The 23,320-nt window shown below is 39.2% G+C and overlaps 1 protein-coding gene across 1 annotated transcript in view; it reads right to left on the bottom strand.

The window, feature by feature from the left end:
- CDCA2 (cell division cycle associated 2) overlaps positions 1–23,320 on the bottom strand; it is a gene marked incomplete at its 5' end in the record, with an annotated part of 50,409 nt that overhangs the window by 12,256 nt on the left and 14,833 nt on the right. Inside the window, 9 exons of the mRNA XM_079706093.1 lie at positions 3,491–3,628; positions 4,934–5,022; positions 5,962–6,040; positions 11,629–11,873; positions 12,339–12,423; positions 14,463–14,725; positions 19,127–19,214; positions 21,239–21,435; positions 22,889–23,039. Of these exons, the coding sequence (XP_079562219.1) occupies positions 3,491–3,628; positions 4,934–5,022; positions 5,962–6,040; positions 11,629–11,873; positions 12,339–12,423; positions 14,463–14,725; positions 19,127–19,214; positions 21,239–21,435; positions 22,889–23,039 (1,335 nt within the window). The remainder of the gene's footprint in view (positions 1–3,490; positions 3,629–4,933; positions 5,023–5,961; positions 6,041–11,628; positions 11,874–12,338; positions 12,424–14,462; positions 14,726–19,126; positions 19,215–21,238; positions 21,436–22,888; positions 23,040–23,320) is intronic.

Below are 23,320 nucleotides of genomic sequence, written 5' to 3'. Positions count from 1 at the left end.
ACTTACTAAAGTTTGCTTCACATTCGCTCCAAAACTCTTGCATTCAGACTTTTCTTTGGAATGGTATAGAATGACCTTTCTTTTTCTTCTTCTTTTTTTAAAATTAATTTATTTATTTGGCTGTGACGGGTCTTAGTTGCAGCACGTGGGATCTTTGTTGCTGCGTGCAGGATCTTTAGTTGCGGCATTCAAACTCTTAGTTGCAGCACGTGGGATCTAGTTCCCTGACCAGGGATCGAACCCGGGCCCCCTGCATTGGGAGCATGGAGTCTTAGCCACTGGACCACCAGGGAAGTCCCTCTTTTTCTTCTCATATGGCACAACTTCCATTTGCTCAATCATAGGTCTTTTTGTTTTTCCCTCCAGAGACCTCCTCCCTGGAGCACCCTTCTCTTGCTCAAATTTGGCCTGATTGCTCTTCTAGGCTGACTGAACAGCTATAATCAGAGATTTCTGCGGCACTCCTCTCCGGTGCTATTCGACCCACTGTGTCCTGGATTCTCAAGCTTACTTCCTCATTTTGCTAGAGTGTCTCTCCCTCCAGTAATATTAAAAAACAAAAAAACCAAAAAACACCTGTCTTGAGTGTCTTTCACAGTAACTGAATTTGGCTGGATAGAGAATATCGGGCTTAAATTAAGTTTCTTTCAAAGCTTTAAATGTCCTGTTGAATTCTCTTTCAGCATTCAGACTGCTGTTAAACTCGATACCACTCCGATCCTCGTTTCCTGGTAGGAGAAGTCCACTGTTCTCAGTATCCTTATTGTTCAGTTTCACACTGACATGTCGAAGTGGTGGTCTTTTCTCTTGGTCCTAGGAATTCAGTAGGACCTTTTAACTTGAAGACTCTTTTCTTCAGCTCTGGGAAACCCTCCCTTTTATTCTGATAACTTCCTTCCATTCCATTTTCTCGTTCTGAGACTCCAACGAAGTCTCCTAGATCGGTCTTCTGTGTCTGTTCTTACTCGTCTGTCGTTCTCTTGTCCTTCCTTAACTTTATTCTCTAGTCCAACTACCAAGTTTTATATATTTTTACAAACCTTTCTTTCTCTGCTCTTTTTTCATAGCATCCCCCGCTTCTTAGTTTTCTGCAGATAATAGTTTCTGAAATCTGAGTATATCAGAATATTTACTTTCATGACGTTTCCTTCCATTTTCTGAATAACCTTTCTCTCTGGGGGTCAGTTTTTCAAACTTACTAACATTGGTCTTTGATGCTCTTGGTTCTACTCAGTTATCTGACTCTTACTTGAGAAGATACTGGCTAAACTGGCAATGGGTTTCCTCTGCTTTCCAGCTCAGCCTCTTTCTTGCATGGAAATTCTACCAGGAACTCTGTGCAATGCAGGGCAGGGCAGACGGAGAGGGTCAACTGCAGGCTTTGCTTTAGGGAAACGAGCTGGCTGTCCAGACTGTGGGACCTTCCAAATGCCAGAATGAGAACATTCAGGTGACAACCCGTTCTGAGCTTCAGGATGGGAGAGGGAGTGGGGGGCAAACCGGCACAAATTGTTTCACATACAGGACTTCAGTTAATCCATTTCCACTACCACGTCTCACTCTCAGCAGCACTGGACCTGCCAATACTGGGCCCAGAGTTCCTCAGGATTCCCATAAGCAGGCTGGCTCTCTCTCCCTCCCTCCCAGTATATTCTGGGCTGTAAATCTTTCCCCCTCTTTTATCTGTCAACCCGCTCCCGTCTGCTTGTCTTCCAGAAATTCACGGAAGGCTGTTGTCGGTTGCTGAATAGCCCTCCTCACTCCCTTCCTCTTCTCATCGCTAGTCTAAGCCTATTCCTTCTATTACATCAATTATTTTGGCTCAGTGGGGTCCTGGGAAGGGTTGGGGCAAAACTTAATGGTCAACCCTTCTTGAACTTTCTGGCTATTAGTTTCATGTGAAGAAGTAAGTGGATCTTCTTCGTAACAGTGTTTTGTAGAGAGTAGGAAGGAACCCAGTCTCTAATGCCATGACCTAAGATGTATGCATATTTTCAACTGATGTGTATTCTTTTTCAGCAAGAGGATCTTTCAAAGGAGTGTGTGACCTAAAGAAGAAACTGAACCAGGACAATATCCGGTTTCTTCCGGCTCTGCCGACTTGGGGATGTTTGTGCAGTGTTTAAACCAAGTGAGGCCACACTTTTTGGTTCATGGATCAGGAGGGAAATTTGCTGTTTTGTGTGTGTGTGTGCTGGGGTGAAATGGATAAATTTGGTTTCGGAAATGTTGAGTTTTGAGATGTTTGCAGGGTGGTCTAAGAAAAGATGTCTAGTAGGTAGATGAACCCATGTTAACAGATGGGAAAGATTTGGGAGTTGTCAACCGTGCTGCATATGAAACCACCCAGAAAACAAAGCCATTTCGAAAGACAAAGAGTAGAACTCTGGGTAACATAAACATTTAGAAATGGGCAGAAGAAAACAAACCTTTAACAGAGACCACATAGGACAATTCTCAGTTATGTCAAATGCTGCGAACAAGACCTCTAAGGATGCACTGGATTTTAGCCACCAGGTTATTAAATGCCTTGGAAAAATAATGAAAGTGAAGTGGCAAACTGGTGGCGAATGAGGCCCGACCTCTAATAGTATTTGAAACAGTGACTCTGTAGAAGCCTCTGTGGGTCTCTCCAGCAACAGTGTTGGATGGGAAAGAGGATAATGGTGCATTAATCCAGGGTGGGAGCAGAATGAAAGGGATGAAGACCCAAGATTATGGACAAGAGTGTTGAAAGCAGCTGAAGACAGCTTAGGATGAACAAGGAAACACAGGAGGTTAAAGGATCTCTGAAAGCTGAAGAGTTAATACTAGAAGAGGCATGAGTAAGATGGCATGAGAACACTGGATGGATAGGACGCTGGGGTCGGAGAGTGGGGGGACATATAAATGCGTATTATTAAAACTGGGAAGGTCTTGGATACCAACAAGCTGTAGGGTATGGCAGGGGAGGGTCCAGCTCAGTGAAGCGGAGGGCAACGCCAGGACCTGGGTCAAGGTGCTAGATCTGCTATCCACAAAGAGGCGGTGACGTCATGAGCCGGCACAGGCCTCTGAGTGTGGAGGAAGACAGAGCTAGTTTCTAAATTCTTCCTGCAATACGGGGAGATCATCCAACCAGCCACTGGCAGTAGCAAAGTCAAACAAGAGGCAGATGGCACATGCATCCCTAAGAAATCAGAGGATTCCCCAAAGAGGGTGAGGTTAGATTAGATCAGATTCAAAGATAAGAATCAATTCCACATTTGAGTGCCCATGATTCCCTGTGCTGGGTATATGTAACCCAATGAAGAAAATGCAAAAATGGCCCTCGGGTAATTCATAATTGAATATATAATCTCTTATGGCCTTTTCGATTCTATGATAAGATGATTTTAATACTCTCGGTCCAAGGCCAACTAGGAAAAATTTTGTTTCTGGGTTTTCCTAACCATACAACAAAGAAATGCACCATTTCTACTCTTTATTACATCTTTAAACACACACTCACCTGATTCTTTCTAGGAAGTGCTCTGTCTGCGCTCTTGCTTTCTTGAGACTTCCTCCTATTAATTTTCTTTTCTTTACAAGGCTGAGCTTCTGTATTAAATAAGTTGCAAACACTCTCTTCTGAAAAACTGATCAACTGCTATAAAGAAAATTAAAAGCAGGGCTACCATAAAACACAGTCAGTTACATTTTCATGAGTGTCTCTCACATTTCTTTTCCCGTCCCTGCGGATTCTACCATTTTACAACCCATTTCCACTAATTCACAAATTTCATTAGAAGTATTTTAACCAAGTCCCATTCAAAAGAGGGAAATAGTAATTACTGATTTCTGATCAAACACTGACCCAGAAGCATATGCACTCTGTCCTACTATTTTATGGAAGAGAAAAAAACAACTTAAGAATCGTTGTTTTAGGGGCAAACTATTATATATAGGATGGATAAACAACAAGGTCTTACTGTATAGCACAGGCAACTATATTCAGTATCCTGAGATCAACCATAATGGAAAAGAATATGAAAAAATATACATATGTATAACTGAATCACTTTGCTGTATGTTGTAAATCAACTATACTTCAATAAAATTTTTGAAAATAAAAAATAAAAAAGAATCACTCTCTTATTCATTCATCAAATATTTATTGAATATCTACAATGTAGCACCTAACTACTGATGGGTTATGCGGGGAAAAATCATGAACTGTCAGATTATCTAAGTTTGACTTCTGGATTTATCATCAACAGTATCAGTGAAAAACAATATCAGTATGCTATACGTTTATGCACTGTGATGCTACAGATAAAAATCCAAGTTCATCTAATTTAATAAAATCGCAAAAGACATGCATTCGATGGGAGTTATGCTCACACTGAAAACAAGTGAAGGTAGTTTTTGAAAAAGTTATATTTATGCCATTTTCTGACTGTTCATACATGTGACTCTAGAGAACAAATGTATGCACACCAAGGGGGGAAAGCCGGGGGGTGGTGGTGGAGGGGGGTGGGATGAATTGGGAGATTGGGATTGACATATATACACTAATATGTATAAAATAGATAACTAATAAGAACCTGCTGTATAAAAAAATAAAATTAAATTTAAAAATTAAAAAAAAAAGTGACTCTTCTCCACTTTGCACTTTGATATAACTCATAAAACCACACAGATCCCAAATAAACTTCCTAAACAGATTACCTTCCACATGAACACACACTCCGAAAGCACCTCGTTTATTGTATTTTTCTTCTAACAGAATTAATTAAAATCAAATCAGGAAAACAGCATTATCCTGGCTTACATGATAGGTAGGATATGGTATTAGTTCTTAACACATTGATTAAACCAAGATTTAACTGATAAATAATTTGATCATGAAAACAGAGAAAAATCTAGTGCAAGATTTAAAAACAGATACATTGTGCCAAATACAAACACTTACACTTCTTCTGTTAGAGGTCCGCGTTGCTCTACCAACTTTACAGGAGGCTATTTTCTCGTGGTTATTTGAAGAGGCAAAGGTATCAGTGCCTGATGAGCAAGACACAGCAAAATTAGGGTAGCTAACAAGAAGTTGTAAGATCCATCATCTATTGGACACACTGGATGCTCTTTTGGATACCAATTTTGCTTTTAGTATCCTACCATATCTGAACATAAATATTACCAGGAGAAATAAATTTTGAGATTCAAAACATTTTTAAAAACATGAAAATACTTTAATTTCACAAAGTTCAAAAAATTTTAATTTGGTCACTTTGAACGGTATAAATAAAAGGCAGTATAACCTGTCAAAGAGCATAAGCTTTGGAAGATGACAGGCTATGCTTCCAATTTAGCTCTAACTTAACACTCCATGTCCTGGATTCTGTGCTAATAAGCTTGGTTTGTGTCCTAGAGCCAACAAGAGGTGTTGGTGATCCATTAAAGGATTTCGACCAGGGGAGAAATGTGAATAATGGTTCCATTGCAAGTGCTTTGCCCATGACATTTGCTGGCCAAGTCCTGGTTTGTCAGGAAAGCACAGAGAGATCTTTGTTGCCTTGTCATGATCACAAAAAAAAAACCTAGAGACCTCAGAAAGTACATATGCACAAAATGCCATGTTGATGTTGATGAACAATTTTATGTATTTAAAAATGACCCTTAGGATCCATATCATTTCAATTGTGCAACCTGAAAAGGAGCCTACTGTCAATCCTTAAGTGTTGAGAGGGCAACTCCACTACTTGCAGTGACTTGAAAAATGCGGCTACCCATGAGGAAGTTAAATGTGGGTGATTATAAAGTATGGACTTGGAATGGAAAGGGATGGATAAGAGACTTCTTGTAAGCTTTTCTATATGATTTGAGTTTTTGAAAAATCAAGTATGATCATAATAAAAATAAAAATTTAAAAATAAGGTGATTTTCATATATACACATATTTAAAATGACATTTATGATTTTTAGATAAGCCAAAGTTACTACCTGAAAGAGTCTCAGAGATTGAAGACTTACTAAGAGGACTGAGACCTGCAAATGATACCTGAAGAGGTTCTATGTTTTCCTAAACAAAGAAAAAAGTAGAAATTAGATATCTTTAAATCCAGTGGACATAGAAATAATGTGCCCCAAAGAAAATAATACGTATTTATTTTTGTAGGAGGAACTGTAATAAGCATAAAGATGGGAAATAAAAGATTAACCAAAAAAAGTCAGAGCAAAAACAAGATACTGGATATAAAAATAAATGTTTTATAATATTTACCAATCATATTTAAGGAAACCATGCTTAATAACTACAACCTACCAAAATAATAATTAAAAATATAATAATACGGCTTCCCTGGTGGCGCAGTGGTTGAGAGTCCACCTGCCGATGCAGGGGACACAGGATCGTGCCCCGGTCCAGGAAGATCCCACATGCCGTGGAGCAGATGGGCCCATGAGCCATGGCCGCTGAGCCTGCGCATCCGGAGCTTGTGCTCCGCAACAGGAGAGGCCACAACAGTGAGAGGCCCACGTACCGGAAAAAAAAAAAAAAACAAAAACCAAAAAACACACACACACATATATATATATATATATATATATATATATATATATATATATATAAATAAAATTTTTAAAAAGTGAAAGTAGTCATGATGATCCACTAATAAGTTACTTTTTGGTTTATTTAAAATCCCATACCCTGGGCTTCCCTGGTGGCACAGTGATTGAGAATCCGCCTGCCGAGCAGGGGACACGGGTTCGTGCCCTGGTCCAGGAAGATCCCACATGCCACGGAGCAGCTAGGCTCGTGAGCCATGGCCGCTGAGCCTGTGCGTCCAGAGCCTGTGCTCCGCAATGGGAGAGGCCACAACAGTGAGAGGCCCGCGTACCGCAAAAAAAAAATAATAATAAAAAAAATAAAATCCCATACCCTAACCCAATAAAGTAAGAAAATTCATTAATAAACACAACCAAACATTACAGTATTATTCAGGAGACCTTAAGGGTAAATATAAATGCAGATGTCAAATCTTTTCTTTCCCACAGCCAGTGTAATGGTAGCTGTTAATTTCTCATAGACAAAATCTGTCAGGTTGAAGAAATTCTTTTTTCTCACCAATCTGCTCAGAATTTTTATCCGAAATGAATGCTGGATTTTGTCAAATGCTTTTTCTCCATCTGCTGAGATGACCATAGAGTTTTTCTGTTTTACTCTGTTAATACGGTGAACTCTGCAGATTGTCTTCCAAATAAACCAACCTTGCATTTTGGGGGTAAAATCTCACTTGGTCATAATGTATTCTCTTTTTATATGTTAGTATGTTTGTGAGGATACTGGACTGTAGTTTTCTTCTCTCATAATGTCTGATTATGGTATCAGGCTACTGCTGACACTGATGAATTGGGAAGCATTCCCAACTCAATTTGTTTGCAAGAATGTATGCAGAATTAGTATTGTATCCTCCTTAAATGTTTGGTAGAATTCATTAGTAAAATCATCTGCACATGCAGTTTTCTTTGTGGGAAGGTTTAAACTACAATTTAAATTTCCTTATTTGATATAGAGCTAATGAGACCACCTATTTCTTCTTGAGTGAGATTGATAGCTTGTGTCTTTCAAGGAATGTAGCTTAAGTTGTTGAATTTATTGGCATAAAATAGTTGTTCATAATATTCTTTTATGATCCTTTTAGTATTATTAAGATATGTAATTATATCACCTCCCTTATTCCTTATATTGCTAATGAGTACCTTCTCCTTTTATCCTGAACAGTCTGATTAGAAGTTTACTAATATTTTCTGCAGCAAAACCTTCTGATTTCGGGACTTCCCTGGTGGCACAGTGGTTAAGAATCTGCCTGCCAATGCAGGGGACACAGGTTCGAGCCCTGGTCCGGGAAGATCCCACATGCCACGGAGCAACTAAGCCCGTGAGCCGCAACTACTGAGCCCGCATGCATAAAGCCAGTGCTCCACAACAGGAGAAGCCATCGCAATGAGAAGCCCACACACAGCAGTGCAACTAGAGAAAGCCCGCGCGCAGCAACGAAGACCCAACGCAGCCAAAAACGGGAATAAAGACACAGACCTACTTGAGAATGGACTTGAGGATATGGGGAGGGGGAAGGTGAGCTGTGACAAAGCAAAAGAGAGGCATGGACATATATACACTACCAAACGTAAGATAGGTAGATAGTGGGCAGCAGCCGCAGAGCACAGGGAGATCAGCTCGGTGCTTTGTGACCGCCTGGAGGGGTGGGATGGGGAGATGCATGATGGAAGGGATGTGGGAACAGATGTATATGTATGACTGATTCACTTTGTTATAAAGCAGAAACTAAATAAATAAATAAATAAATAAATAAATTTAAAAAACCCAAAAAAACCCACAAACCTTCTGATTTCAATGATTTGTCTCTATTGTTTTTCTGTTTTCTATTTCATTGATTTTTACACTTATCTTTATTACTTCCTTTCCTCTTCTTAGTTTGGTTTCAATTTGCTTTTCTTTTTCTAGTTGCTTAGAGTGGAAGCTGAGATCATTAATTGGAGACCTCTATTATTTTCAAATACAGGCTTTAATTTTTAAAAATTTTCCTCTAAGCACTGCTTTACCTGCATCCCATGCATCTTTTGTTACTTTATAGTGGCTTAGGGTTTACAGTACACATCTTTTAACTTATTCCACTTTGTTTATAGCCTAAGAACCTCTCCCAACCTTTATGCCATGTTAATTTGGTTGTATATTTTATTTACCTAGGTTATAAACCAAACAGAATATTGTTGTTACTCTTGCTTTGAATAATTATCCTTTATGGAGACTAATTAAAAAGAAGTCTGTTACATTTGCCCATATATTTAGCACTTTCAGTGCTCTTCATTCCTCTGTGTAGATGCAGATTTTCATGCAGAACTATTTTCCTTTTGACTAAAGGGCTTCCTTTTCAACACTTCTTCTAATGCTAACCTGTTATGGTAATGAATTATTTCAACTTCCATTATGTCTGAAAAAGCCTTTATTTCCACCTTTTCTTTTGAAAGATGGTCTCACTAGATAGAGAATTCTAGTTTGACAGGTATTTTTGGGTTTTTTTGCTCCAAGTACTTAAATACACCTTTAAAAGATGTTGCTGCACTGTCTTCTGACTCGCTCGCATAGTTTCCAACCAGAAATCTGCTTCCTCTCTTATATTTGTTTTTCTTATGTCACATGTCTTTTTCTCTCTGGCTCCTTTTAGGCCATTCATTGTTGATTTTAAGCTTTGTGTATTTTTCTTTATGTTTCTGGGGCTGGGAATGTGTTGACCTTTAGGATCAGTGGGTTAATAATTCTATCAAATTTGGACATTTTTCAGCCATTATTTTGCAAATATTTTTTTTCCTGTTCCTTCCAATCTCTCCTCTCCTTTGGGAACCCTAATTACAAGCACTTTTTACCACCTGAAGTTGTCCCAGATCACGAATTGTCTGCTCATTCTTGTTCAGTCTTTTTCCTGTGTCATTGAGAATAATTTCTATTGCTACATCTTCAAATTCACTAATCTTTTCTCTTGCAGTCTCTAATATGCTATTAATCTCATCCAACATGTTTTTATTCCTGGAGATTATAATGTACAGAGTTTGATTTGGGTCTTTTATCTTCCATGTCCTTAAGAAGCTCAATCTTTTCTCACATTCTTGAACATATATGAAATATAGTTAAAATAACTCTTTCAATGTCTCTCTAGAAATTCTATCATATGTGTCATTTCTGGGTCTACTTCTATTGATTGATTTTTCTCTTCATTATGGGGCATCTTTTCCTACACAAGTATTAATTTTTAATTGAATGCCAGACATTTTGAGTTTAACATTATTTGTTGCTAGATTGTTTTGTTTTGTTTTGGTGGGAAGGATAAAACCATTTTACTGAGGGCCTTCAGGGGAGGGTTGAAGGGCTGGGAGGACAATGAGATCTGATGCCTTGGCCTCCCTGGGATCTCCCCACCTTCACAGCTGCCAAAAGCAGTTTTGATATTCTTGAAGTTCATTATGCAATGCAGTTACATGGGTATAAGTTAGATCCTTTCAAGACTTGCTTTTAAGCTTTGCCAGGCTTTTAGTTTAATTCTGCTCCATTAATGAAGCAATACTCTTCTGAGTACCTGACACCCTCTGAATAACAAAGTTTTTCTACATGAGTTGGTGGGAACACAATTTCTGCCCTGTGTGAGCTCTAGGCATTTCCCTCTGCTCCATTTGGGCAGTTCCTCGCTGGCCTGGGGCAGTTTACTCATAAGGACATGTTGACCAGCACTCAGCTAGAGACGTGAGGAGACCCTTTGTAGATCTCCAGAGTTCTCTCTCTCTGCAGGTCTTTTCTCTCTGGTATTTTACCCTGTGAACTCCAGTCTCCTTCACTTTTCCAGACCCCAAATCCATCTTCTCAACTCATGGAGACTGCCAGGCTCCACCAACATAACCCCTCCCTGTGCTGCAGCCTGGAAATTCAGCCCAGGCAGTAAGTTGGGGCTCTCGTAAGGCTTACCTCATTTGTTACCCCCCTCAGAGATTACTGTCTGTGCTTCCAGACAGTCGATGCCGGTGAACCACTGTTTCATATCTTTTTCTCTGGCTTTTTAGTTGTTTCTCATGGCAATGTAAATTAGGTCCCTCTTATTCCATCTCGGCCAAAAGCAGAATATTCTTATTTCAAAGTATAACAGCAAGAGAGAGATTGAATGATGGTCCCAATATAAAAATGGGTAAGTAAAATTAAGAGGCAGTTCTCAAGAGAAGAAATTCAAATAGCCTAAAAACATGTGATAATGTTCAAACCTCACTAACAAACAATATTTTCCAGTCATCTTTTTCTCCTATTAAGCTGTTTAAAAAAAAAGTACCATTAAAACCCAGGGTTTAGGGGTTTCCCTGGTGGTGCAGTGGTTGAGAGTCCGCCTGCCAATGCAGGGGACATGGGTTCGTGCCCCGGTCCGGGAAGAGCCCACATGCCACGGAGCGGCTAGGCCCGTGAGCCATGGCCACTGGGCCTGCACGTCCGGAGCCTGTGCTCCGCAACGGGAGAGGCCACAACAGTGAGAGGCCCACGTACCGCAAAAAAAAAAAAAAAAAAAAAAAAAAAACCACCCAGGGTTTACAAAGGTATAATAGAATAAAATCATTTATAGTGCTGTGAGTTCAAATTAGTACATACTTTCTGAATAATTTAGCAGTATGTATCAAAAAGTTCAAAAAATGTTCATATTCCTTAATCCAGTAATCCCACCTGCAGAAATTCATCTTAGGAGGAAGAACCATTTATATTTATAATATATCAATTCTAAGACTGCTGCTCTTTCAACATTTTAACACCTCTGAAATCTGAGTACATGGTGTGTATCAGTTTAACTTTCAGCATTTTTTCTTAGTGATAGATAAAACAATGGCACATCTTACAATCAATAGCAGTTAGGTTCCAGAAAATATGCTATGTACAAGGAGTCATGGAAGTATTGTTTTTAATAGGAGAAAACTGGTAATCATCTAGCTAGAAAATGCATTAATTTATACCATGACACATTGTTCAGTCCATCTCATTTCAAAGCACAATTATTGCTCATGCTAAATAGGTGAGGTCTGATGAAAATATAAACAAGATTGTTCCACACTTTTCACACTTACAAGATTCTCTCCCTTGTCATCAAAATTTGGTTGAAGTAACCCCTCAGGAGCTGGGGACTGTTCAAGTAGCAGGGGACTGACGGTACTTAAATCCTTTTTACGAACCGGTGTTTCTCCTTTACGCAACGGAGTGTTTGCTGGCAAAGATTCATCAAACACTTCAGGGCTTAGGTCCTCTCCGAAAGTAACTCTCTTCCTCTTCCTCATATTTAGAGAGTCTGGTACTTTACAATTTTCTTGACCTTCTATTAGATAATAAATGGGAATATATTTAAAAATTAAACTACATTTCTTATCTAAAAGACATATCCTAAAATCTTTTAACATGATTGGGTCTGGCTATTTGTATAACACAAAACATAGTTTGTACAGAAAAAAAGTTCAAAGTGGAAAAGATAAGCAATATTTCTAATTAAAATATGGTCATGGATTTTAAAGTAAATTCTGCATGCCTGTCTTAAAAGATTACAAAATTGAATACCAATTTCCTTACAAGTTTCACTGTTAAGCAAAAAGGGATAGATGATAGGGGTAGAACCAATTCTGAAACTTCGACAGAGAGTCCATCCCTCCCAACTCTTCTTCATTCCCATGTAATTTCAGAAGCATCAGGCATCAGTAGATCATTGAAAATACTACATACTACCTCAGATGTTTTTAATAACAAGCAAATGATATCTCAGGCTTCAAAATAAATCTGAATTTCTTACCTGCTTTTTGTTCTTTGCAACAGTTTGCAAGATTCAAGATTAAGTTTGGATGAGTCCCACCATCACAGAGGTTGTCACGGTGTTCCTAAATAAAATAAACACTGATGAATAATTTTACATATATAAATACATACACACAGACATTAAGAACGACAACTTCGAATTTTTTTCCTGTCAAGGGTAGACGCTACATAGTATTGCAGATTACCTTTACTTTCATAGTTGATCTGACTTAAAATATCATGATATTAGCCACAACGAAAAACTGGGTTCCTTAGCTATCCTAATACTTTAGTAAATAGTTTTAGGCCGAAATTAAAGAACAGAAATCCATAATGTGGGCTAAATTCATTCCCTCATTTTTGACCTGGCAAATGACTTTAAGGAAAATGAGAATGGCCAGAATTACAGTGTACTCTGGATGGTGCCAAATGAAGTAGACTATACAAATGGTCTAAAGTATAAGAATTCCACTAAAACAAGAAAAAAACAAATATGTAAATGGCATAATAGGGTGTTTTGTCTTTTAGACATGGGAACCACACCTTTTATAAGTGTATAAATCTCCAGTCTACGATACTATATTCCTGAGTTAGAACAAGGAAAGAAAGTAGCATTTGTCCTCCTGTGCTTCTCCAGAAGATTATAGAGTAGGCAAGTTGGTGAGGAAGGGACAATGTGAATCCCAAAGAACAGGAGGGGCAAGCCCAAACACAGGGCCACTGGAGCAAAGTGGGCAAAAGCCAGGGCTGTGGGTGGCTGAGAGGCACCTCCAAATCACCATCTGTTTGTCCCGTCTCATCCTAAGCCCTGACCAGCCCTTGTTCTCTAGAGCTGTTCATTTTCTCCAGCACACCCATCCCAAGAGCAGCACCTTCTCTAAGAAACAGTCCTGCCCTAAACAAACCTCCTTCATCAAGCATCTCCTGAGACTCAGCTTCATTTTCCCAACCAGGAAAATGCTCACATCAGTATTTGTGAAATAAGTGAACTTATACAACAAAGTTCATGTTAATGTTTAGATTTACTTTTCATTATTACCATGAAAGTTATCCAACAACTCAAACAGAATACACTTGCAAGCTTTGGGCAGTTTAGCAAGAAGACCATTAGTTGTGAAAGTATTAATATGATTTTAGTGGCAGGACTTGATGTTTCTGCTACATTAACACTGTTAAGTGATAAGAGTTACACAGATCATTAAGATGCTAAGTCTCTTCTTTGAGGAGAAGATAAAACAAATAAAAGATAAAAATGAGCAGTGCTGTATAGAAACCCAAATCAAGCTCTTTAACCAGAAAAATTGTTAAAACATTTAAAAATAACAACTGACCATATATCCATGTAGATAGAAGGTAGCCTAGTTCACTTTGGCTTTAAAGACAGATTTATAGGTACAGCCGTATGGCCAAGAACAACAACAAAAAAACAATGTGCACTTCTCATTTGCCAGGCACTGGCGCTAACTGCACATTATTATCCTACTTTATGCTCAGAGTACCCTGTAAGGAAGTTACTGATATTGTCCTTTTATAGACAAGGAAACCAGGGTACAAAAAGGTTAACTAACCTACCTAGTTCTTAAACTTCAGCGTCAGCGTATGAAACCGGGCACTGTGACCCCAGAGCCGTCCTCTGAACCTCTCAGAGTGTTTACAGCCTGTCATGGATGTTTAACATCAGATTCGTCTGGGTTCACGTAACAGCTTCAAGCCTGAGTTTATGTCAAATGGGGCTAATACCTTTCTTGGATACTGCTGCTGCACGTACATCATACATTCCAGAACCTTCACTGGAAGTACTCAATAAATGCCAGCTAGTTCCCATCAACCTACTCTCTTCTCATACTAGCTCAACTTAAAGAGGCACGCCTGTAAGAGGTATCTTGAAGAGCAGATATTTTTGGTGGAAATAATCAACAAAGTCACACATTAATAACTTATGAAACTCTTATAAAATATGGTCTACCTATATTAAATTCAACATACTATATTCCAAACTGAGTTAAAAAAAAAAAAAGACATTTCCTGTTAGGCCAGTATTACGTAACATTTCAGAGGTATTTCTTTGAACCAAAATTAATTTTTATTCATCTTGCTTTAGGAAATGTAGCTCTATACTGACCTGCAGGCTGTCTAGACACAGCTTTGCAGAAGGTTTCTTCAGCACAGAACGAAGTACAAAGGTCTCAGAGGATGGAACGTCCCTCTGGCACAGTGGAGTAACCAGTGACTTGGCTTCAGGAGCCATGTCTGTACTCACTTGTGTAAATTTGTCAACTGAAACGGCATCGCTGGATCTTTTGCCCTCTACAGAGTCAGTAACCTGGATTCCTTCAACATAGAGGTGTAAACATGAGAGGTGGCAGACATCTGAGTCAGTCTGTTCTACAACAAAAGTAGTAAGTATTTACAAAGGGAATAACAACCTATTCAGAAATTCAACCCTAAGATATCCTGCTGGAGGAGTAGCATCTGGGATTTCACTTGGAGACATAAAACAAAGAGAAGCGGCACTGGCCACAGCTTTTATTTCAAATCTGACTACTGAGGGCAACAGTAAGTAAGGTGTCTTGGCTCCACGGAAATCTAAGGAGGCCCCCACGGCTCAGCTATTAACTGTTAATCTGCTTCCACTCACGACACCTACGGTTTGCACCATGAAACTAACTTGAGCCAGACAATGAATCATGACTGATTTTATTGGTGGAGTCAGAGGCATTTTCAGCATGCAAGGGTAGTGGGAGGGAAAGGACAGAATGCTGAGGAGAACGACTGTCCAATAAAAAAATGAACATATTGTACGTGCCCCCAAGCAAGGCAAGGCTCCCCCCTGCAAATTCTCAGCATTGCCTGATGATTGACATTTAACAAATACATACTGGGTGCTTAAGGTGTGACAGACACTTTGCGAGAGACATAAACACCACAGATAAAGCCCCCATGGCCTCAGAGGACAAACAGACAACATAAAATATAGTAACTGGGGGGCACAGAAGGAAGGAGGTAGCTGTGCCTGTGTAAAAGGGTAGCATGAGGGACCGGGTGATGGGACTGTGATATATCTTGACTGTAGTGTGGTTATGTGAGTCTACACCTGTGATAAAATCATGGAACTAAATATACACACAAACGTCTGCATGCAACAGTGGTGAAATCTGGCCAAAAAGGTCAGTGGATTGTATCAGTGTTGATTTCCTGGTCGTGCACTGTATTACAGCTATGCAAGATGTCACCACTGGGGAAACTGGGGGGAAGGGTGGATAGGCTTTCTTCCTCTGGATTCATGCTTACACCTGCATGTGAATCTACAGTCATCTTAAAATAAAAAGTTAAAGAAATGTATATATAATAACAAGCAGTAACCCATGCCATTAAGGAGAATAATGTAGAGATAGGGTTAGGGTATGGGAGGGGTGGGGGTGAGTTCAAGGACAGCCTCCTGAGCAGGCATCTGAACACAGTGAGGAAGCGAGCCGCACATGTGTCTAGGGAAGATTATACATACGCTCAAAGCCAAGTGCAAAGACCAGTGACAGGAGTGCCCCTGGTGTATAAGAGGTGGGGCAAGGCCAGAGTGACTGGAACAGAGCGAGCAAGAAGACAGCTAAGCCACAAGCTCAGAGTCAAGGCTAAGGACCAGGTCAGGTGCGGCCTAGTAGGAAGTGGACGGACTGGATTCTATCCTAAGTATGCTGGGAGGCCAGTGAGAGATTTTGAGGGGAGTGACATAGTGTGACTTGCATTTTATTTATTCTTTTGTTGTTGTTTCTGTTTGAAGGGGAACAGGTTTTTTTTATAGCCGTCAGTATTTAGAGGGGTTATTTTTCTTTCCTCCAGTTTTATTGAGATACAAGGTGTACAGCATAACGATCTGACTTACAGGCACCATGAGGTGAGGACCACAATCAGTTTAGAGAACATCCATCACCTCATACAGATACAACATGAAAGAGAAAAAAATTTTTTCCCTTGTGATGAGGACCCCTAGGATTTGCTCTCGTAACACCTTTCATATATAGCATACAGCAGTGTTCATTATATTTATCATGTTGTGCATGACATCCCTAGTACTTATTTATTTTATAACTGGAAGTCTTTACCTTTTACCTGCCTTCCTCCAATTCCCCCTTCCCCCTTCCCCCATCCCCGGCCTCTGGTAGCCAGAAATCTGAGCTCTTTTTCTATGTGTGTGTTTGTTTTTGAAGTATCCCACTTTATAAGACCTCTTCCCTCTTCCTAAAGGTGCACCGTCTGAGATATAATAACCTCTGGGGTGCCACCAGATAACCAGTTTAAAATAAAACACTGGAATCAGCACTGGAGTCCTTTAATCAAGGGCCCACCGCCTACAGGAGATTTGTCTTTGCCTGCCTTATACAATGTTCCTGCTTAGGGCCTAGAGGGGCGTTAAAATGGGATACACTGGCCCTTGCTGGCATGTTCCCAAGAAGACAGATTGTACAGGGAGGTGTTAGGTATGATGACAGTTTTTAATGACCATACTTCATACATTCTATAACCACTGTCAAAGAATATGTCACTCCTAAGACAAAGTCCCATGAGAGTAAAGCAAGAGAATTGGTAAGAATTTCTGAAGGCAAAAGCATCCTATTTCATCCAGGTAACAAACTCATAACCCTGCTCTCTGCCCCATCTATCCATCCATCCATCCATCTCATGATTAAAATTAAGAAGTCAGAGCAGATGTGCACCACAAGAAATGCTGAAGGAAGTTCTTTTTCAGGTTGAAAGGAAATGATACCAGACAGAAACTTAGATCTTCAGCAAGGAATGAAAAGCACCAGAAATGGTACCTATCTGGGTAACTATAAAAGGCTATTTCCAATATATACATATTTCCCAATACACATGGTTGTTTAAATCAAAAAAACCTTATCTTGTGGGGTTTAAAATGAATATAAATATAGTACAGATGACATCTATAGTGTAAAAGGACCATAAAAGACATGGGTGGGAGGAGAGGAAGTAGATCTATACAGTTTGTAAAATTTCTGTATTTCACCTGAAGTTGTACATTATTAGCTCTAAGAAGGCTGTGAAAATCTAAGGATGTATATACCACAGTCCTTAGAGTAACCATTAAAACAAAAGATGCAATGAGGTATAGTTTAGAAGGTAATGGATAAATAGATTTCTAAAATTTCAAATAAGCCCAATAGACGAGAGGAGGGAAAACAAAAAATAGAACAGAAAATACATGAAAGAAATGGCAGATTTAGGGAATTCTCTGGTGGTCCAGTGGTTAGGACTTCACACTTCCACTGCTGAGGGAGTGGGTTCAATCCCTGGTCAGGGAATGAAGATTCTGCAAGCCGTGTGGATAAAATATTTTTTAAATGGCAGATTTAAATAAAACTAGTTCAATAATGACTTGAAAGGTTAATGCACCAAATACGCCCATTAAAAGGCAGAAATTCTCAGGACTGACAAAAAAGCAAGGGCCAGCTATACATATACAAGAGTTTTACTTAAAGATAAAGACACAGGTATGTTGAAAGTAAACCTAATACCTTATGGTGACTTTCATTCAATACAAGCATATTGAATGCCGGTCCCTTTTCACATACTTAAAAACCAAAAAAATCATGTGTAGTGTTTTCTCTAACAAAATAAACTTGTTAAATGTTTAGAGATCCTATTCTTTCTTTTTATATTGAATGTAGTTCCCTGTGCTATACAGTAGGACCCCGTTGTTTCTCTATTTTATATATAGTACTGCGTATCTGTTAATCCCAAGCTCCTAATTTATCCCTCCTCCCACCCCTTTACACTTTGGTAGCCATACATTTGTTTTCTATGACTGTGAATCTGTTTCTTTTTTGTTAATAAGTTCATTTGTATCCGTTTTTAGATTCCACATATAAGTGATATTACATGGTATTTGTCTTTCTTTTTCTGACTTTATGATAATCTCTAGGTCCATCCATGTTGCTGCAAATGGCATTATTTCATTCTTTTTTATGGTTGAGTAATATTTCATTGTATACATATACCACATCTTTATCCATTCATCTGTTGATGGACATTTAGGTTGCTTCCATGTCTTGGCTATTATAAATAGTGCTGCTATGAACACTGGGGTGCCTGTATCTTTTCAAATTACAGTTTTTGTGTTTTCTGGATATATGTCCAGGAGTGTCCAGGAGTGCAATTGCTGGATCACATGGTAGCTCTATTTTTAGTTTTTTAAGGAACCTCCATACTGTTCTCCATAGCTGCACCAATTTACATTCCCACCAACAATGTAGGAGGGTTCCCTTTTATCCACACCCTCTCCAGCATTTATTGTTTGTAAACTTTTTGATGATGGCCACTCTGACTGCTGTGAGGTGATACCTCATTGTAGTTCTGATTTGCATTTCTCTACTAATTAGCGATGCTGAGCATCTTTTCATGTACCTACTGGCCATCTGTATGTCTTCTTTGGAGAACTATTTAGGTCTTCTACCCATTTTTTGATAGGGTTGTTTTTTTTGATGTTGAGCTGCATGAGCTATTGGTATAATCCTATCCTTTATAATAGATTCTATCAGCTTGGAAATATTTCACTAATTCTTATTGGTAGTATTTCAAAAAAGAAAATGTCATCTCTCACGTAACAAGAATTCTAAAACATTTCTAATATACCATGAGTTCATAAAATGTAAGGAACAGTTTTAGTTTTCCCAAATGTTAGCACATAGGTAAACCAAGCATAAATGTCTATTGAACAAACATTTCAATGGGTGAATGGGCACATGTACTAAGGAAAAATGAAATACTTACCACTTGAAGCCTCTGTGAGCTCTGAAAGTAGAGGATACTCTCCAACTAAACATCCAGACTGTAGATTTAAACCAGATTCAGAAGATTTCTTGGAGAAGAAAAAGAGTAAAGAAGTATTAAATTTTATTACTTATAGGATTACTGATATTTTTATAAAGATTTGAGTAAGCATTATAGATTATCTGGAAATCTGATATTAAATCAATCAATCCATCGCCTTCATTATCTAGTTAATTCTTACAGAAGTATATAGGAATCCTGTATTAGGAACCTCCAAAACATCCTACCCAACAATTTTCAGTTCCCTAGGAAACGTTTATAGGGCACATTTTTGCTGCCTTATTGTTTGAAGTCTAGAAAACTATGTTAACTGCTTTCTTTTTTTCCGTCTCTCTCTCTCTTTTTAAAGGCTAGTCAAGTGAAGCAGTGGGAGTGAAGAAGGAACAAGGAAATCTGTAACTGGCTGTGATCAATTAATTGTAAGCACCACTGCATTCGGACTAGCCAACGCTTTCTTTAAAGAGGAAATTCTCAAAATAACGAAAAATATAATGACTAATCAAACAACAGAAGCTATCAATAGTTAGAAAAGGAAAACCATCAATGGTCAGGATAGAAAACACACTCATATTAATGTAAAAACCACTTGTAAATCATGGTGTATGGCCAAAAATTAATGGAAGTTCTGATAAGAAAAATTACTGTCAGATGATGATTCCATATCTACTAGAGTAGAACAGAGGGAGTGGAGATTATAAGCGACTCTGAGATATACATGAAACCCACGGGGGCCCTGATGGTCAACCCTAATGACCATCAGGCATTTATTAAGCCAGTCCAGATACGGTCAACAGGACACGTACTGGATCTACATGACAGAGAATGTGCAGGAAAAAAGCTTCCACTCTACCGGCATTAGGTGTCTTCTCTCACTAAAAAAACAGAAACCTGCCATATCAAACCAGAACTAAGGGTCGTGAGAGAACTAGATCCCCGTTTACATTTGTGTGAAGGTCAAGGATCCTCAACAGTATGATTATTATTATTATTATATATATTTTTTTGGCCGTTCCGTGCAGCATGCGGGATCTTAGTTCCCCATCTAGGGATCGAACAAGCGCGCCCTGCAGTGGAAGCGAGGAGTCTTTTTTGTTTGTTTGTTTGTTTTTTTGCAGGCCTCTCACTGCCGTGGCCTCTCCCGTTGCGGAGCACAGGCTCCGGACGCGCAGGCTCAGCGGCCATGGCTCGCAGGCCCAGCCGCTCCGCGGCATGTGGGATCTTCCTGGACCGGGGCACGAACCCGTGTCCCCTGCATCGGCAGGCAGACTCTCAACCACTGCACCACCAGGGAAGCCCGGAAGCAAGGAGTCTTAACCACTGGACCGCCAGGGAGGTCACTTAACAGTATTATTTAGTTCATGTTGGTTATCATCTTTTGATGATGTTGACAGCCTCTAGGTAGTTATAAGGAACAAAAGAATCCCTACAGCTACTTGAACGCAGTGGGGAGAGCAAGGGAGAAATTGCTAAATGGCACCATGCCTTCCAGCCGGTATTAAACCAGTGAGGGGCGGCAAGGCAGAAATGCCAGACCTCCAGACCTGAGGGGTACAGCCCAGGCATAACCTTCACCTCATTTACCAGTTCTGTGTAAATTAGGTGCTCATATCTCTGTCTCCCCCAGCAGACAAAAAGCTGTTCAAGGGCAGGACTGTGACTTTCTCACCATTGGACCATTGGTATCTACAACAATACCTCAAAAATAGAAGACCAAAAAAAAAAAAAAAAAATAGAAGACCAGAGGGCTTCATCTTTTCATAAAGTCTTTTTCATATCAAAAGCAACATATTAATCAAAACTGTCTCTAATAACCAATAAGCTAACCAACCACAAAAAAAATTGAACAAGTAGGAAATCTCTCTCTCTCTCTCTCTCTCTCTCTCTCTCTCTCTCTCTCACACACACACACACACAATTTAAAACCCAGCTAAAATACCACAATACAATATACATAAGTACTATAATTGCAAAAGGGCCTTGACAGTCAGTCCTAAAACTGACTAGCCAGAAATCCAAAGCTTCACTTTCCTATGTTTCCAGTAAGTGAATTACCTCAGAGAGATTTGCAGAAGTTTCAACAGCACACTGTCTATCTGTATTGGGAAAAGCAGCAACATTGTGTATCTGGAGACCGAAGGCATCAGTTAGGTTTCCATCAGAGCTGCTCGGAGAGGATATTCTCTGTCGCTTGGATGACAAGTTTGCAGGGAACTCACACTGTTGACATTCACCAAGATTTTCCTTTTTGGCTAGGTACACAGAACAAAATAAAAACAAAACAACACAGGTTTCAATATTTTATTTTACAGCATCATTTGAAAACTGTGTACATCCTAATTTTAGTAAAATTTAATGCTTGAGCCTAAATACTTTATCAATGAAAACTCTAGTAGTACATTTTTTATTCAAAAAAGGAAATCTAACTGAAAAGTAAAAGAACATGACTGCTAAAAAAGATAAAAATTTAATTATTAGAATTGACTTTTTTCAGACTTTAAAATGTACAAAGATACGCCAAGATACATTTGCAATTTTGATATAGTATCTCATTCTATTTTTAAGTTTAGAATGAACCTTTTCTTTTGAACATTTTAAAGGATGTGGTTATGTTCTAATATTGGTTCTGCTTTGACCGTCTATGATTTTATGAAAAATACAGCCACAGTTCTTCCTAGGTACAAAAAGGGAATTTAATTGTCTACAGAACTTTAGTAATGATGTAAATAAAGTATTTAAAAGCTCAGATAAAAACTGAAAAATAGGGGCTTCCCTGGTGGCACAGTGGTTGAGAGTCCGCCTGCCGATGCAGGGGACACGGGTTCGTGCCCCGGTCTGGGAAGATCCCACAGGCCGCGGAGCAGCTGGGCCCGTGAGCCATGGCCGCTGAGCCTGCGCGTCCGGAGCCTGTGCTCCCCAACGGGAGAGGCCGCAACAGTGACAGGCCCGCGTACTGCAAAAAAACAAAACAAACAAACAAAAAAACTGAAAAATAGGTAAGTTACAAATTACAGATAAAAATGAGTACATCGGAGCAGGTCATGCACTGCAGAGGTAGATGAACTGGATTTGTCTTGAGTAACGATGCCCTGCACCCAAGGAGGTGTTGAAATGTACTTGAAGATAGTTCAAGAAACCAAACAAAACCATTTGGAACCTTAGGGTTATGGTGGTTACAGCAAGACCAAGATTTTGTCTAGTTCTGGTGTTTGAAATGCTTTGTGATTGGAAAATCAAAAGTGACCAAAAAATTACCAAATAAATTACAATCTAAAAGTTATGGTAAAGAATATGGCAGGCTATTAAGATGTCAGACTGAACATATCTGTTTATAATATCAGGGTTGGAAGTTTGGTATTCATTTAAATGTTTGCCAAACAATAACAATCCTCTAAAAAATCAAGGTTTGTGCACTCAAATCTACCACATGCCCTATTCTAAAGATGAAATGAGCCCACTGGCTTCGACATTATAACACTTAGCACTTAATTGTGGCCACGTGGATACGTAAGACGTAGGCTCAGGAATGCTTGATATCATATTTTTTCAAGAGAAACCAGAAATCCAGATTTTTGCGTGAAATGTCCCAAATTTTAAATGGTAGGTCCTATTGAAAAATACAGCTCTACTCAGAAAAGACTGTAGAACTAAATCTTTACACTGAGCATGGTCTGAATAAATACTAAAGCCCTTATTTCTACTCACTTGAGCCTGTGGTCTTGAACTCTCCTTCCGTCTCTGACAATTCAGGACAGTCAGTCATTTTCTCGTTTTCCTTTATGGAGTGAAAAGCTGACTGGAAGGCAGACATTTGTTCTCTTAAAGAATGAACATTTCGATACAAAACAGGGCTGCCCTGTTAAAATACAGAAGCACAGAGGACATTATAAATCAAACCAAAGATAGGCTTTTTGAAGAGCAGAGGTAATACGCTAATAGAGCAGAGCCTCTCCCGCCGTGAACCACACACTCTTAGTCTGAATATTCGGTGTACGGCCATCATCTTCGTTTCTCCTCTCTCCTCCTTAATCTGAACAAAGAGCAATAGCTACATGGGAAGTATAAACGTGGAGCTATAGGCTGGCCAGTACTGATACTGACAAGCCCATGGACCAGACAGGAGAAGTCTGGAGGAGA

The sequence above is a fragment of the Hyperoodon ampullatus genome (genome assembly GCF_949752795.1).
Source record: "Hyperoodon ampullatus genome assembly, chromosome: 6".
Taxonomy (NCBI): Eukaryota; Metazoa; Chordata; class Mammalia; order Artiodactyla; family Ziphiidae; genus Hyperoodon; species Hyperoodon ampullatus.
Note: the sequence above shows the minus strand (reverse complement) of the source record. Positions and strands in the feature narration are given on the sequence as shown.